We start from the raw sequence: 16,229 nt of genomic DNA, 5'->3' as shown, positions 1-16,229 counted from the left end.
TCAACCTCATACTTCAAATATATGTACCTTATCATCATCCCATCTTATGTGACAAGGTTCATAACTCTAGCACCAATATTTTCAGATTTATCTCCCCTTGAACTTAGAATTTTCCTCAAAAAGAACTATTTCTTACTGTTTCTTCTTTATTTCTTAAGGGATCAACATCATACTTCAAATATATTTACGTTATCATCATCCCCATCTTATGTGACAAGGTTCATAACTCTAGCACCAATATATTCAGATTTATCTCCCTTTGAACTTAGAGTTTTCCATAAAAAATATTTTTTTTACTGTAACTTATTTATTTCTAAAGGATCAACTTCATACTTCAAATATATTTACGTTATCATCATCCACATCTTATGTGACAAGGTTCATAATCTCTAGCACCAATATTGCAAGAATTATCTCCCCATAAACTTAGATTATTTTACTAGAAAAAAGTTATTTTTTATTATAACTTTTTTATTTTTAAAGGTATCTACCTCAAACTTACAATACTTATTCCTTATCATCAATTACATTTAATGTGACAATGTTCATTACTCTTGAAGCAATATTTACACATTTATCTCTCTTTGAACTTAGGATTTTCTTAAAGAAATATAAAAACTTCTTTACTTTTTAAGGTATCTACTTCAAACTTCAAATATATATTTCTTATCATTACACAAATGTTGTTTGACAAGGTCCATAACTCTAGCATGACTATTTCTAGAATTATTCCCCTTGATCATGGAATTTATGTTAACAAATATTATTTTTTTAATTATAACTTAATACATAATTATACATAATTGATTTTTCTTTCATAGTTTTGTCCTCCTTACTGCGTCCAGTATTTTATTAGTCGAGCTTCGCTGTCTCTTGTGACAGCTCTTGTTATGCCCCCCTTTGAAGAAGAGGGGGTATATTGTTTTGCTAATGTCGGTCTGTCCGTCGGTCTGTCGGTCTGTCCGTCGGTAGACCACATGGTTTCCGCTGATTATCTTGAAAAGTATTTATCACAAAGTCTTCATATTTTACATAGTGATTGGTCATAACTAGTAGATGACCCCTATTGATTTTGGGGTCACTAGGTCAAAGGTCAAGGTCACAGGGACCTTAAATGTCAAAATGGTTTCCGCTGATTATCTTAAAAAGTATGTATCACAAAGTCTTCATATTTCACATAGTAATTGGTCATAACTAGTAGATGACCCCTATTGATTTTGGGGTCACTAGGTCAAAGGTCAAGGTCACAGGGACCTTAAATGTCAAAATGTTTTCCGCTGATTATCTTGAAAAGTATGTATCACAAAGTCTTCATATTTCACACAGTGATTGGTCATCACTAGTAGATGACCCCTATTGATTTTGGGGTCACTAGGTCAAAGGTCAAGGTCACAGGGACCTTAAAATGTCAAAATGGTATCTGCTGATTATCTTGAAAAGTATGTATCACAAAGTCTTCATATTTCACACAGTGATTGGTCATAACTAGTAGATGACCCCTATTGATTTTGGGGTCACTAGGTCAAAGGTCAAGGTCACAGGGGCCTTAAATGTCAAAAGGGTTTCCGCTGATTATCTTGAAAAGTATTCATCACAAAGTCTTCATATTTCACCTAGTTATTGGTCATAAGAAGTAGATGACCTCTATTGATTTAGGGGTCATTAGGTCAAAGGTCAATGTCACATGGGCCTTAAATGTCAAAATGGTTTCTGTTTATTTTTCCATAATTGAACACTTCCATGTACCCATTTTTGGCAAGTTTATGTAATAAAATTATCAATTATGTGAGTCAATGGCTAGAAAGGGGGGTATATGTGTCGTTCGACATTCTTGTTCAATATAACTTGATGACAAAAAATGAGCATATAAATCACTTTAAAGTCACTTTAATCCTTAACGTGGTGAAACAGAAAGTGAATAGGCTTTGCCATCAGGATATAACCTGTCTCATTTGATATCCCCCTAATAATTCAATAGGAAAAGGGTTAGTTTAATACTCTTGTACTTTTTACCCACCTATAAGACGGATCAGTTATAAGATGAGATCTTTTTTTACAAGATTTATAGCAGAAAATTGTTATTGATTATTTTATCTTGTGTAGAATGTTGAAATTGGCACATTATTACCTTTAATTGAGTTGATGGTGATTTTTGTGGTCTTAATAAGTGACTTTATGTCATGTGCTATTTACCAGCCTATGATATGGATCAGTTGTAAGACAGATTCTGAGTTTTTCACAAGAATTATGGCTGAAATTTGTTTCTGATTGTATATCTTGTCTAGGATGCTTAAGTCAGCACATGACTATCGTTTATTGAGATACTGGTGATTATTCATGACTTTATGTCATGTGCTATTTACCCGTCTATTAGACTGATCAGTTATAAGACAGGATCAGATTTTTTCCACAAGATTTATATTGAAAATTATTATTGATTGTATATCTTGAAAATGACCTTTTACTGATTCAGTGGTAATTTTTATGGTCTTGATACATGGCAGGTATATGCCATGGTAGATATGATGCATGCAAGAAATATTCTAGTAAAGAGAAAAAAAATTGGTGATGAATTGTGCTGAAAATGTAAATAGTTGTATGTAAGATATATTTAAGGTGTGTGCTGGTCACATTTTGTATTATAAATTCTTGTAAATAGTAAAATTGTAAATATCTATTTCTAATTACATGTATCACTTGTACAGTTGTTGTACTACAGTATATTTTTTTGAAATGATCAAGTCAATAAAGATGCAAACAATTAAAGAAATATATACATGTAATGTCTTATTATGCCCCCATTTTGAAAAAAAGGGGGTATATTGCTTTGCACTTGTCGGTCCGTCGGTCCGTAGACCAAATGGTTTCCGAGTGATAACTAAAGAACCCTTAGGCCTAGGAACTTCAAACTTGGTATGGTGATTGATCATGACCAGTAGATGACCCCTATTGATTTTGGGGTCAAGGGGTCAAAGGTCAAGGTCACATTGACCTTGAAAGCAAAAACGGTTTCCGATCAATAACTAAAGAACCTTAAGGCCTAGGAACTTCAAACTTGGTATGGTGATTGGTCATGACCAGTAGATGACCCCTATTGATTTTGGGGTCAAGGGGTCAAAGGTCAAGGTCACATTAACCTTGAAAGCAAAAACGGTTTCCGATCAATAACTAAAGAACCTTAAGGCCTAGGAACTTCAAACTTGGTATGGTGATTGGTCATGACCAGTAGATGACCCCTATTGATTTTGGAGTCAAGGGGTCAAAGGTCAAGGTCACATTGACCTTGAAAGCAAAAACAGTTTCCGATCAATAACTAAAGAACCTTAAGGCCTAGGAACTTCAAACTTGGTATGGTGATTAGTCATGACCAGTAGATGACCCCTATTGATTTTGGGGTCAAGGGGTCATAGGTCAAGGTCACATTGACCTTGAAAGCAAAAACGGTTTCCGATCAATAACTAAAGAACCTTAAGGCCTAGGAACTTCAAACTTGGTATGGTGATTGGTCATGATCAGTAGATGACCCCTATTGATTTTGGGGTCAAGGGGTCAAAGGTCAAGGTCACATTGACCTTGTAGGTAAAAACGGTTTCCAATCAATACCTAAAGAACCTTAAGGCTTAGGAACATTAATCTTGGTATGGTGATTGGTCATGATCAGTAGATGACCCCTATTGATTTTGGGGTCAAGGGGTCAAAGGTCAAGGTCACATTGACCTTGCAGGTAAAAACGGTTTCCGATCAATAACTAAAGAACCTTAAGGCCTAGGAACTTCAAACTTGGTATGGTGATTGGTCATGATCAGTAGATGACCCATATAGATTTGGGGTCAAGGGGTCAAAGGTCAAGGTCACATTGACCTTTTAATTAAAAACGGTTTCTGATCAATAACAAAAGAACCCTTAGGCCTAGGAACTTCAAACTTGGTATGGGTGATTGGTTATGACCAATCAGATGACCCCTATTGATTTTGGCGTTAAGGGGTCAAAGGTCAAGGTCACATTGACCTTGTAGGTAAAAACGGTTTCCGATCAATAATGAAAGAACCCTTAGGCCTAGGGACTTCAAACTTGAGATGGTGATTGGTCATGATCAGTAGATGACCCTATTGATTTTGGGTCTAGGGGTCAAAGGTCAAGGTCACATTGACCTTGTAGGTAAAAATGCTTTCGGATCAATAACTTAAGAACCCTTATGCCTAGGAACTTCAAACTTGGTATGGTGATTGGTCATGACCAGCAGATAAATTATTGATTTTGGGGTCAAGGGGTCAAAGGTCAAGGTCACATTGACCTTGTAGGTAAAAACGGTTTCCGATCAATTAACTAAAAACGCTTAGGCCTAGGAACTTCAAACTTTGTGTGATGATTGGTCATGACCAGCAGATGACCCCTATTGAGTTTTAGGTGAAGAGGTCAAAGGTCAAGGTCACATTGACCTTTTAAGTAAAAACGGTTTCTGATCAATAACTCAAGAACGCTTAGGCCTAGGAACTTCAAACTTGGTATGGTGATTTGTCATGACCAGCAGATTACTCCTATTGATTTTGGGATCAAGGGGTCAAAGGTCAAGGTCATAATGACCTTGTAAGTAAAAACGGTTTCTGATCAATAACTAAAGAACGCTTCGGCCTAGAAACTTCAAACTTGGCATGGTGATTGGTCATGACCAGCAGATGACCCCTATTGATTTTGGGGTTAAAGGCCAAGGTCACATTGACCTTTTAAGTAAAAACGGTTTCTGATCAATAACTCAAGAAAGCTTAGGCCTAGGAACTTCAAACTTGGTATGGTGATTTGTCATGACCAGCAGATTACTCCTATTGATTTTGGGATCAAGGGGTCAAAGGTCAAGGTAACAATGACCTTGTAAGTAAAAACGGTTTCTGATCAATAACTAAAGAACGCTTCGGCCTAGAAACTTCAAACTTGGCATGGTGATTGGTCATGACCAGCAGATGACCCCTATTGATTTTGGGTCAAAGGTCAAGGTCACATTGACCTTGTATGTTAAAACGGTTTCCGATCAATAATAAGAGAACCCTTAGGCCTAAGAACTTCAAACTTGGCATGGTGATTGGTCATGACCAGCAGATGACCCTATTGATTTTGGGGTCAAGGGTCAAAGGTCAAGGTCACATTGACCTTGTAGGTAAAAAACAGTTTCTGATCAATTTACTAAAAACGCCTAGGCCTAGGAACTTCAAACTTTGTATGATGATTGGTCGTGACCAGCAGATGACCCCTATTGAGTTTTGGGTCAAGGGTCAAAGGTCAAGGTCATGACCAGTAGATACTTTATAACCCTTATTAATTGTTTGATCACTGGGTCAGACGTCATGCATAATAACCTTATCACATGACTAATTGGCTGCTGATAGGGGGCATACATGTTTTACAAACATATCTTGTTAACATTAAAAATAAAGAAAACATTAATGACTATAATAGGAAATAATTTTGCTGTGTTTCCATAACTTGGGTACAAGTTAACATACCCTTGCCTAGGAAAATCTGCCTTTCCAGAGCTTGTTGCACTGAATCAAATTTTTTGTACAAGTTTAAAAAAAAAAAAAAAAACCACAACAAAAGCAACTGTCAGTTTTAATTTTTTATCATAAAAAATGCATTATGCTTGTTATAGCTTTTAAATATAACCCTTATGTTTTTCAGAATTTGCAGTTTACCCCTCACTCTAGAATTTGAGTGGTATATTAACCCTTGGCCAAAAATATATCTGGACCTCTGATTGATGTCTGAGTCAGTCAAAGTGCAATAAGAAAACAATAAAGAAAACAGTGAGATAGCCTACTTCAAGAACAACTTCATGTTATATGTTTATTTGTTAGGTCTATAGTAATAAACTATACTAGCTATTGTAAGTAATGGTAGGAAATAGTGCCAAGAGTTAGTGTAAAACCTAAATTTAAAGAACTCATATATGACTTAAAATTCCCCTTTTTGTCTTAAAATGACGCAAAATTCCCCTTTCTGAGGGTATGGGTACCTGTCCCCAAAAGTTGTCTAGTGCCCTGTTAGGTGCTACCAATGACGCGGAAAGCTCTTATGAATTATGATTTTAGCCTTACATATTTAGTGTACATGTAAACAGGTATTTTGTACCATAAACAAAACGAATAAATTGGTGGTGTTCAACCTATCATCGGAGCGCTCGGAATATTCCGAAAATCTCCGAACGTAAAGGGGGATCTCTGCGCATGCGTCGGCGTTTGGAAAATCCCGTCTGCCATTTTTGTTAATCTCTAATCACAGTTGTTGTTTTAACGTTATTTTTAATGTGTTAGTTTATCAAAAAGGATATCTTAAAGTAACTTTTTATATTTATAATCGTTACTTTAATTCTTATCAATGAAATGCAGGTTTATATTCTGATTTTGTACATCATTCTTTCACCGGAAGTGTTACTTAGCATGCGTCTGCTAGCAATAGTCTGAATTATGTAGACGCTCATTAAAAGCGCTCTGATATCTATATTTAGCTCAAAAGGATTTCATAATGGCGGCGCCCAGTTAACTAAGGATTTTTTCACAGCTCAGTAGGTATAGCAGTGTTGCATCTAGAATTTCAAAATTATGAGGGATTGTCCCCCACTCAATTGAAAAATGTGGGGGATTTGAAAAAAATGTGGGGGACATACATTTACCTTACAGTATGACATACCGCAAAGAATTTATTTTTTATCCGTTCATGCATTTTTGACAGTTATTGTCCGCTCAAAAACGGAAGTAGAAAAAATAAAATATTGACGAATACTACAAAACACACGCGAGATGACTCAGTCGGCTGCTACACGCGATTTAGTACGTATTTTAGTCATAACCACAAGTGAAAACAAACATGGCTGAAGTGTTTGAGATATTTTTTAGATACGATGAAGATAAACTGAATTAAGTTGAAAAGATTGTCAGATGCGCGACTTGGCGCGCACTGACTTCATTGAAATGCGCGACCGCTTAAAAATACGCAAATCGCGCGGCCTAGATACAACACTGTATAGGATATATATTTTTTTGAAATTTTCATTTAGTTAATTTGATTTCATTTGAACTGATACACGTCATACATGTTATCTTAGAGCGCTACAGCCTCGCGGGGCTTTGACCCCGCTCGGATTTTCCACGTATTAATTTCCATGACTATATAAAATAAAACCATTCAGAGTCAACTCGTCCCGTGGTCAACTCGTCCTGTGGTCAACTTGTCACCTTTTTGGTCAACTCGTCCCGTGGACAACTCGTCCCGTGGTCAACTCGTCCCCTATATTTTATTATTATTGTTTTGCATATATTTCATAAATTATTAAAGACTTTAAAAAACTTTATATAAAATTATTGAATTGGACATTTTTTACACTTTTCGTATGCAAAAACGTTTATTTGGAGGTCTTTATGTAATAGCAAACTGTATATATATGCATTATCAGACAACTTGGTTATTTATTAAATACGCACTGACATGAAGTTTTTAGCACTCCTAATTTCTGTTAATCTGTCGTGAGTCTTTAATCCATTTAGGGACGCGGTAAATATCAAAGAGATGGACAAGATTTTAATTTTAATTATCATTAAAACTCCCATGAATTAAACATTTTAGTTGTACTTGATTAAATGTTGCAAACTTACCTGTCTTTGTAGTTTTACATCAAAGCTATGCACGTGCGCTTAGATAAAGAACATTAAAATGCACGTAAAAAAGACGTTATTTTATTAATAATTCGATTTTAATCAAATTCATTAAGAATTTACTTAAAAGAACTATTTAAAGACATTGATTTATAACATAATAGTGACGAGTTGATCAAAAGTAGGGGACGAGTTGACCATATTAGGGACGAGTTGACTCTTTGAGGACGAGTTGACCAAAAGTAGGGGACGAGTTGACCAAAAAGGTGACGAGTTGACCACGGGACGAGTTGACCACGGGACGAGTTGACTGGATTGCAAATAAAACTTGAAGATACTCATAGAAAAAACATAATCTCCTGTTGCAATGGTTTGACAGTTGCTGGTACGCAATTATAAATTAATATACTTGTAGAAAAAATGGTTTAATAGTTGCTGGTAGGCAATGTAAACATTTGAGACGGAAACAGAAGTTAAACTTAAAGCTTTGCAGATGTGTCTGGAATTGTTATTATATTGGTATAAGATGTATTAAGTATATTGTGGTATTATGTATATAGAGTGGATATTAAATAAAACTGATCACAATTCTCCCCAGTTCAGTAAAGATTCACCCCACTTCTAGTATCTTCATGGCACCATGTGCCTTATCATCTTAAAGTTACTTGTAGATATATTTCTTTTTATTAGCTAAAAAAGACAAGTGTTTTCAGTTTGGTAGTATGCATTGAAAAACTATACATTTTATAAGGGCCTTCAGTTACTATATAATATAAATTTCAAATTTTAGAAAACAACATAAAACATATGTTAGCATACATTGAATAACTAGAAATTACCATTGTCATCAATATATAACAGTCTGCTTTAAGTAGCAAATAAATATACTTTACATTTTAATAAAGTCTATTTTACATTTTAATAAAGTCTATTTCCCCTAGCCCAAAAATAGGTATATTTTCCCCTTAGAAAGCCATTAGTTGTTAATTCTTTCACAAAGCAAGCCCCTGGTTAAAACCTTATTATTTAATAATTATCAATCATGATTTGTATCAACTTTGATTTTATTGGGCTGTGGATGAAGATTTGACCTTGTATATCAAATAATGGGGACTTGACAAGCTTTTTTGGCATTCAGGACTGGAAATATTTTTCAAATTTTCAGATCATTTCATTAACTATATTTCCAGAATTATCATTTGTATTGTACAAAATAGCCCAAAAGTTGCAACACTTTTAATTCAAATCAATCTAAGAATCACACAAAAAATAATATTCAGTTTAATTCTTAGAAGAACAATATTTCTTTATTATCTTTTGCAGATTTTTTCTATTTTAAGTGCTTCACTTGATTTTTTTAATACTTTTTTTACCTCAGTGGAGCCCCTTTAAACTTTATTTGCTTATTTAGAGGTTTGCAGCAAAACTTTAACATACATACTTTAACAGGATAAATATTTTCATATAGATAAAAATAAAGATGTTATATTTCAGACAAGGAATCTTCTATCAGTGTTTGAGAAAGATGCAATGGTGTTGAAGAAATACAGCGTAGGACTACACAACTGTTGTCAGAGGGTAATGAGTGCACAGAATGAGCTGTGTGCAGCTACCCAATCCCTATCACAACATTTAAGGAATTATGAACTTCAGGTAAACCTTTCATCACAATTATCTTCTACAGGCATTCACCTGTTTTACCCTAAATTATTATCGACCTCAGGTAAATGATTGGTCCTTATTATCTTCCATTTGCACTAATGGTTTAAAAAAACAACTAAAAATTGCTGTGAAAAAGAAATAACCAGTAATGTTGACAGGGAAAATAATGGCATGTTATCATTATGTAGTAATGAATGAAAAATATGGAATCTTTCTTCAAATATTTTTATACCCCCACAAAGTGGGAGCATATAGCATTGCACTTGTCCATCCGTCCGTCCCAAAATCTTGTGAACACAACTCCTCTTAAACCGGATAGCAGATTTTCCTTTAACTTCCAGGGATGAGCAACCTTAATGTGTAGATGGTAGTAAAGGAAGGAATTTTCGCTTCGACCAAATTTAACAGAATTATGGCCCTTTGTTGATTTTTTCACTATATACTAAGTAGAAATTTTGTGAACGCAACACCTCTTAAACCGGATGGCAGATTTTGCTTAAACTTCCAGGGATGAACAACCTTAATGTGTAAATGGTAGTAAAGGAGGGTATTTTTTCTGTGACCAAATTTAACAGAATTATGGCCCTTTGTTGATTTTTTCACTATATACCATATATATGTTGTCAGTGGGGGCATCCGTGTCCTTTGGACACAGCTCTAATTTAATTAGGAGTCGATAGTTGAGTCATTAGTTGAGATACCTGTAAATATTCTCTTGAAAAACATACCAAAGTGCCTAAATTGGAAGTTTGCAGGTTGTGCAGGTGCAAAAATAATCATAACACCAACTTGAAATAGCAGTTAATTGGTTTCTAAGGGACATTATTCAGTTCCCTATATTATAGTTTATGCAGGTTAAAAAACAGAGACACTTTGTTAAAACTTGCTTCAGATATGACTATAAGAATATGAAAATATATTATGTACATTGATTTTATATATAATACATGTATATTATACGTGTATTTCACCAGTTAAAGCTTTATACCCTTTAAATTTTAATATTAAGTATGTTTATATTTAATTGTATAACCATTATTGAAATGATTTTACCCATTTAGACTGTATATAAAATAAAATTGTAACAGTTCTTTCATTAATTGCCTACTTTTATGTACTTAAGTAGGTTTACTCTAGAATTGTTTCGGCACGATATGGTCAGTTATGTGTTGACGTGCTGTAAAAATCTAAACAAACAAAACATTAAAACTAGAATTGTTCTGTTGATTAATATGTGTGCATGTACATTTAAAGCATTGCTGGCCACATGCCAAGAAAATAAGGAAAACTTAATTTGAATGCTAACCTTTCCTGTATCATGTAACATAGACTTAGTTAAACAGACCCTGCAAATTTCACATATCATTTTTGTTTTCCATTGCTCTGGATAGATTGTTTGAGGGACCTTTTTATATCAGCAGGGCTGGCAAAATCTGATTTTGACTTACTAGTCCAATTTTATCTGAAGCATTTCTTAACTTGTCTGTATAAATTAATATTTATAAAGTAAATTATTGAAAATTTCCACTTGCCCATACAGGCTGTCGTACAACCTGGGCAATACAGACAATTGATTTAGCCGGCCCTGATCAGAAGACAATACATGATGTGAAACTTACATGAGAAATGAATATATTTATTTGACCTTGTGTGGTGTAATACAATATCTATTTTGTTTATATTACAGAAATTTCCATTAGAAACAGAGAACAGTATATTGACATCAACATTGGAACAGTTTGCAGCATATTTAGATAATGTAAGTTATCAGGTATAATTGTAGTCCGAGACGTTTACCATGTAATTACATAATTACAGTGATATTTAGCTGCCCATTTACACATTTCTATGCATTTGGAAAATTCTGGTAATTATTCTAATTATTGCTAAAATAAGCATATTTCTACCAAGTTACTAACTACAAGTTATTAATGGAATAAGGACTTAAGTTTTCATTAATTCTGGGGATAAATTTATTCCTTAGGCTAACTTTACGTTGTGAACTATTGACAACTTGTTTTATAATTCAGAATACTAGAGAAGTTTTCATAAAAAAATACCATGAAAATTGAGGGGTGTACCGTAAAGCTGTAGAAATAAAAAAAAAGAATTTTTGTTTTTTGGAATGCATACAAATACAGATTTTTTGATGCCAAACTATATAATAATAACTTGTATGAAATAAAAAGAGATGGAACACATACTATTTATCACCAATTTGCCCTCATTCTATCACCCAGTATTTACATTAAGTAAAGATAAATAGAGGTAACCGTTTGTTTCACCTAATTATATGTTAGGTAGGTAGGTAATCAGTCTTAATTGATTTTATATTTACCTTAATAACCTATGTTAATCAATAAAATATGCAGCATTCCTGGATAATGTGTCAGACAGAAACATTTTACTATAGGTATTTTCTACATCCATAACTTGTGGCAATTCCACCTCATTCAATATTTTCCTCTCTTGTGTATTTTGGAAAGTTATGAAATAACTAGAGTTTATTATTTAAGTTGAAGTAAACTACTTGAAGAATATGGGGGCTTTGCTGCTTATCCGGAATATAACACAATAGTTATGTTTTTTGAGTGCCACTTCAAGTCTCATTAATCAATTAAAGTGTTCTGTTCTATTCTCAAACATGTCTTAAGAATCATAATTGTAAATAATAATCTAAGACCCATAACTCTAGCATGGATTTTGACTGAATTATTCCCCTTTTTGCATATAAAATTTCCTGTATTATCAAGACTTTAAGTTTAAATCATGTTGTGAAAATATGGATGCACTTTATTATTTTCACTTAACCTGTTCATTTTAAGCATTCAACAATTTTCCTATGTGAGAAGTGTAGGTCACTGACCAAGATCTATTACTCTAGCATTGTTTTTACTGGGTTATTCCCCTTTTTATGCCCCTAGGGTATATAGTAATTGAACCATCCGTCCGTCCGTACCAGGTTAACCTAGAATGGCTAGTTGGATTTTTCTTAAGTTCTACCTGTACCAATGGCTTCATAATTTACACACTTACTAATCCATACAAAGTATATGATCTGGGCAAGTTACATAACTATGGCTTCCATTTGCACCAAGTTATGGCCCTTTTCAGCACTTAGAAAATGAATAATGGTTAACCTAAAACGGCAAGTTGGAAATATCTTCTGTTCTATCTGAACTCATGGCTTAATAATTTTCACACTTACTTATCAATACAATGTACATCAGATATTGCCAAGTTATATTAATGTGCCATCCATTTTCCCAGTAATTTCCCATTTTTTTCACTTTGAAAATAGGGCCTTGTATGGTTATTGGTTAACCTATTCCACCAAGTTGAATTTATCAAAAAAATTCACCTAATTACTTAATTTATTTAATGATATCTTTCATACTTGGTAGGTGGATACCTTTAACAGTCCTCTAATTTTTTGTGGCGTTAGGCGTCTCTAGGTCAAGGTCAATTGTGTAAAAAAATAAATCTAAACATTTCTGCTCATACAGCCTTTATTTTTAAGTTAATGTCTTTCATGTTTATAATAGTCATACCAAGGGAGGTCCTCTTCCTTTTCCTTTATTAAGGGGTCATTTGGGTCAAGGTCACCAATGTCAAAAATAGATTTTTACACTTTTACAGGTGTATTAACCTTATTCTATCGACAGATGTCTTGTATATCTTGTAGGAACATAAAATTGAGGTATTCTCATTTGGATGGAGGTAGGGGTCAGTTGGGTCAAGGTCACCAGTGCTAAAAATAGATTTTTACACTTCTGCTCATACAGCCTTTATTTATTGACAGATATTTGTATTATAATTGGTAGGAAGATAACTTACATGGTATTCTTCCTTTGGATGCAGTTAGGGGTCAGTTGGGTCAAGGTCAACAGTGCTAAAAATAGATTTTTACACTTTTGCCCATACAGCCTTTATATATTGACAGATTTATTTCATATTTGGTAGGAAAATAAGTTGCATGATATTCTTCCTTTGGATGGAGTTAGGGGTCAGTTGGGTCAAGGTCACCAGTGCTAAAAATAGATTTTTTACACTTTTGCCCATACAGCCTTTATTTTAAATATTGTTACTGACTAGAATCTGAGCTGGGGGCATTTGTGTTTAACAAACACGTTCTTGTTTTAACTTAAAATTTCCTGCATTTTCAAGGATTTTTAAAGATAAGATCATTTCTGTTGCTGATGTTTTAATGCATTTTAGTATTCAATAATTAAAAAATTAATTTTGTCACACATTCACTTACTGTAGAACATATCAACTGCACTTATTCTTAATGTATTGATACCATAAATTGATCCTTGGGTTAAGTATTAAGGTCAAGGTTACTCGGGCTAAAAATAGATTTTCTTGATAGTAAGGCTATGATTAAAACATTGTCAGGTCATAGGCGACTATCCATCTGCGAGATTGTATCCATGGTGATCCAACGTTTTCATTTGTAAAGTAGTTATAAGCCTGGGATTCACGCGTTGATATGTTTTGCTTATTCATAAAATACGCGCCATTTCATACTCATTTATGTTTTTGATAATATCAATGTTGATTTGCCAAACAGAAGCACATGAAAAAGTCGACAGACTGGAACCTAGGGAAAGTAGTTATAATAATATAAGATAATTTGGTATGTTTACAGATTAGTTCACTACAGCAAGTGTTATCAGCACAGTTCTCTGAAACAATGATGTATCCAATGACAAAAGCTATCCAGGCTGACCTAGATGGTAAGTTAGTTAACCAATTCAAAATATCATGCTTTTACTCATATAGTGTAAGTAGTCTGTCATTGTAATGTATACTTTATATAAAAATGCCTTATATAATTTTAAAATAAGCAATGTTTGTTAATATCTTTAAACAGTTCTCATTTTCTATCATAAATAGCATTTATTGTTCCAAGACATAGTAAAGTTATGTATCAGGAATTAAGCAAAATAATCTACAGACTTGCCACTAAGATTTCTATAGGCCCCTTGTGTCTGATTATGGAATGGCACTGTTTATACATAATTACTGTACAGCATCTTTTGAAAGAGATTCAGGCATTAACTGTCATAGGGCTCCATCAGTTTAATTTAAGGGGTATTCAAAGTTAGTAAGCCAATTGTGTAGAGCCTGGTTTAAGACTGCAGGACTATGTAGGCAAGCTTGTTTCTTTACTGGTAAAGCAAAGGCTAATCACTTATAGCTCCAGTATGTTAAGGGTAAATACATTACGTCAACCTTTCTTTATTTCAGAAATCTCAACAATGTATGAAATGTTCCAAATAGCAACTCATGGTAAGTTCCATGGCTTATTAATTAGTTGTTGTATTTTGCCTGTAAATAAAATATTTATAAAAAAAAGATGTAAAATATTAATGGAGTAAAAATGTTATGAACTATTTTCGACTTTTCTTTTACATACTATAAACCTGTGTAAAATTATCATTAGGTAGCTATGTTTATATGTTATAATGTTGTAATATTATGTTACAGAACATGAGCATGCTATGATAAAATTTATGAAAATTCCAAAGAAGAAAGATTGTCAGGATGCCAACGAGGAGCTGTATATGATGCGAAAAAAATATCACCAGGTATGTACCGTAGATATATTGTGTGAGGCTACTTAAGATATGGCTTTCCAACGGCAAAAAGTGTCGCCTTGAAAAGGTGACATATAGGGGTTACTTTCGTCGGCGGCGTCTGTGTCGGCGTCGTTGTCGTCGTCCCTTAAAGCTTGTCCGGAGCATAACTCAGTCACTATAAGTCTGATTGACTTCAAACTTGGTATGCATGCTTCTTTCAATAACTCGAAGTGCAGTGCACAAGGACTGGTACTCTGCAGTTCTTATTTTTTGAGTTATTGCCCTTTGTTAATTTTCATACTTTAATTTTGTCCGGGCCATATCTCTTCAACTAAAAAAGCTATTGACATGAAACTTCATAGGATGATAGATCTCATTAAGAAGAAGTGCAGTGCATAAGAACCGGTACTCTGCACTTCCTAATTTTTGAGTTATTGCCCTTTGTTAATTTTCATACTTAATTTTTGTCCGGGCCATTTCTCCTAATGTATAAAAGCCATGGACTTGAAACTTCATAGGATGATAGGTCTCATTAAGAAGAAGTGCAGTGCACAAGAACAGGTACTCTGCATTTCTTGTTTTTTTGAGTTATTGCCCTTTGTTTATTTTCATACTTTAATTTTGTCCGGGCCATTTCTCCTTAAGTATAAAAGATATGGACTTGAAACTTCATAGGATGATAGATCTCATTAAGAAGAAGTGCAGTGCACAAGAATCGGTACTCTGCATTTCTTAATTTTTGAGTTATGGCATTTTGTTGATTTTCATACTTAATTTTTGTCCAGGCCATTTCTCCGAAAGAATAAAAGTTATGGACTTGAAACTTCATAGGATGATAGATCTCATTAAGAAGAAGTGCAGTGCACAAGAATCGATACTCTGCATTTCTTAATTTTTGAGTTATTGCCCTTTGTTGATTTTCTTACTTTATTTTTGTCCTGGTCATTTCTCCTCAAGTATGAAAGCTATGGACTTGAAACATCATAGAATGATAGATCTTATTGATAAGAAATTCAGTGCACAGATATGCTGCTCTGCACTTATTATTTTTTTAGTTATTGCCCTTTGTTGTTTTTCATATTTCATTTTTGTCCTGGCCATTTCTCCTAAACTACATTGTTCACAAGGCGACACATCCGACTCGCGGAGTTCTAGTTTGTGATACTGTTGGTGAACAGTTAACCCAGTAAAGAATAAAAAAATTGTGGCTCAATTTTTCACTGCTCAAAAACTAGAAAGGTCAAACTTTAAGATATATATCAAAAAATTGTTATTACATGTATTATAGTTGTATGTGTGTTCTAAAAATACTGGATATGTTGAACAATTTTAATTCTAA

The 16,229-nt window shown here is 33.8% G+C and overlaps 1 protein-coding gene across 1 annotated transcript in view; it reads left to right on the top strand.

The window, feature by feature from the left end:
* The window catches only part of LOC132739770 (DCC-interacting protein 13-alpha-like), a 60,024-nt gene that overhangs the window by 3,015 nt on the left and 40,780 nt on the right, over positions 1 to 16,229 (top strand). Inside the window, exons 2-6 of the mRNA XM_060727567.1 lie at positions 9,138 to 9,296; positions 10,993 to 11,064; positions 13,957 to 14,044; positions 14,559 to 14,600; positions 14,799 to 14,899. Coding sequence (XP_060583550.1) covers positions 9,138 to 9,296; positions 10,993 to 11,064; positions 13,957 to 14,044; positions 14,559 to 14,600; positions 14,799 to 14,899 — 462 coding nt within the window. The remainder of the gene's footprint in view (positions 1 to 9,137; positions 9,297 to 10,992; positions 11,065 to 13,956; positions 14,045 to 14,558; positions 14,601 to 14,798; positions 14,900 to 16,229) is intronic.

This window comes from Ruditapes philippinarum, unplaced genomic scaffold (genome assembly GCF_026571515.1).
Source record: "Ruditapes philippinarum isolate M1 unplaced genomic scaffold, ASM2657151v2 ctg6582_1_1_1_1, whole genome shotgun sequence".
NCBI lineage: Eukaryota > Metazoa > Mollusca > Bivalvia > Venerida > Veneridae > Ruditapes > Ruditapes philippinarum.
The sequence above is the reverse complement of the archived record's forward strand: the minus strand, read 5'-3'. Positions and strand labels throughout refer to the sequence as shown.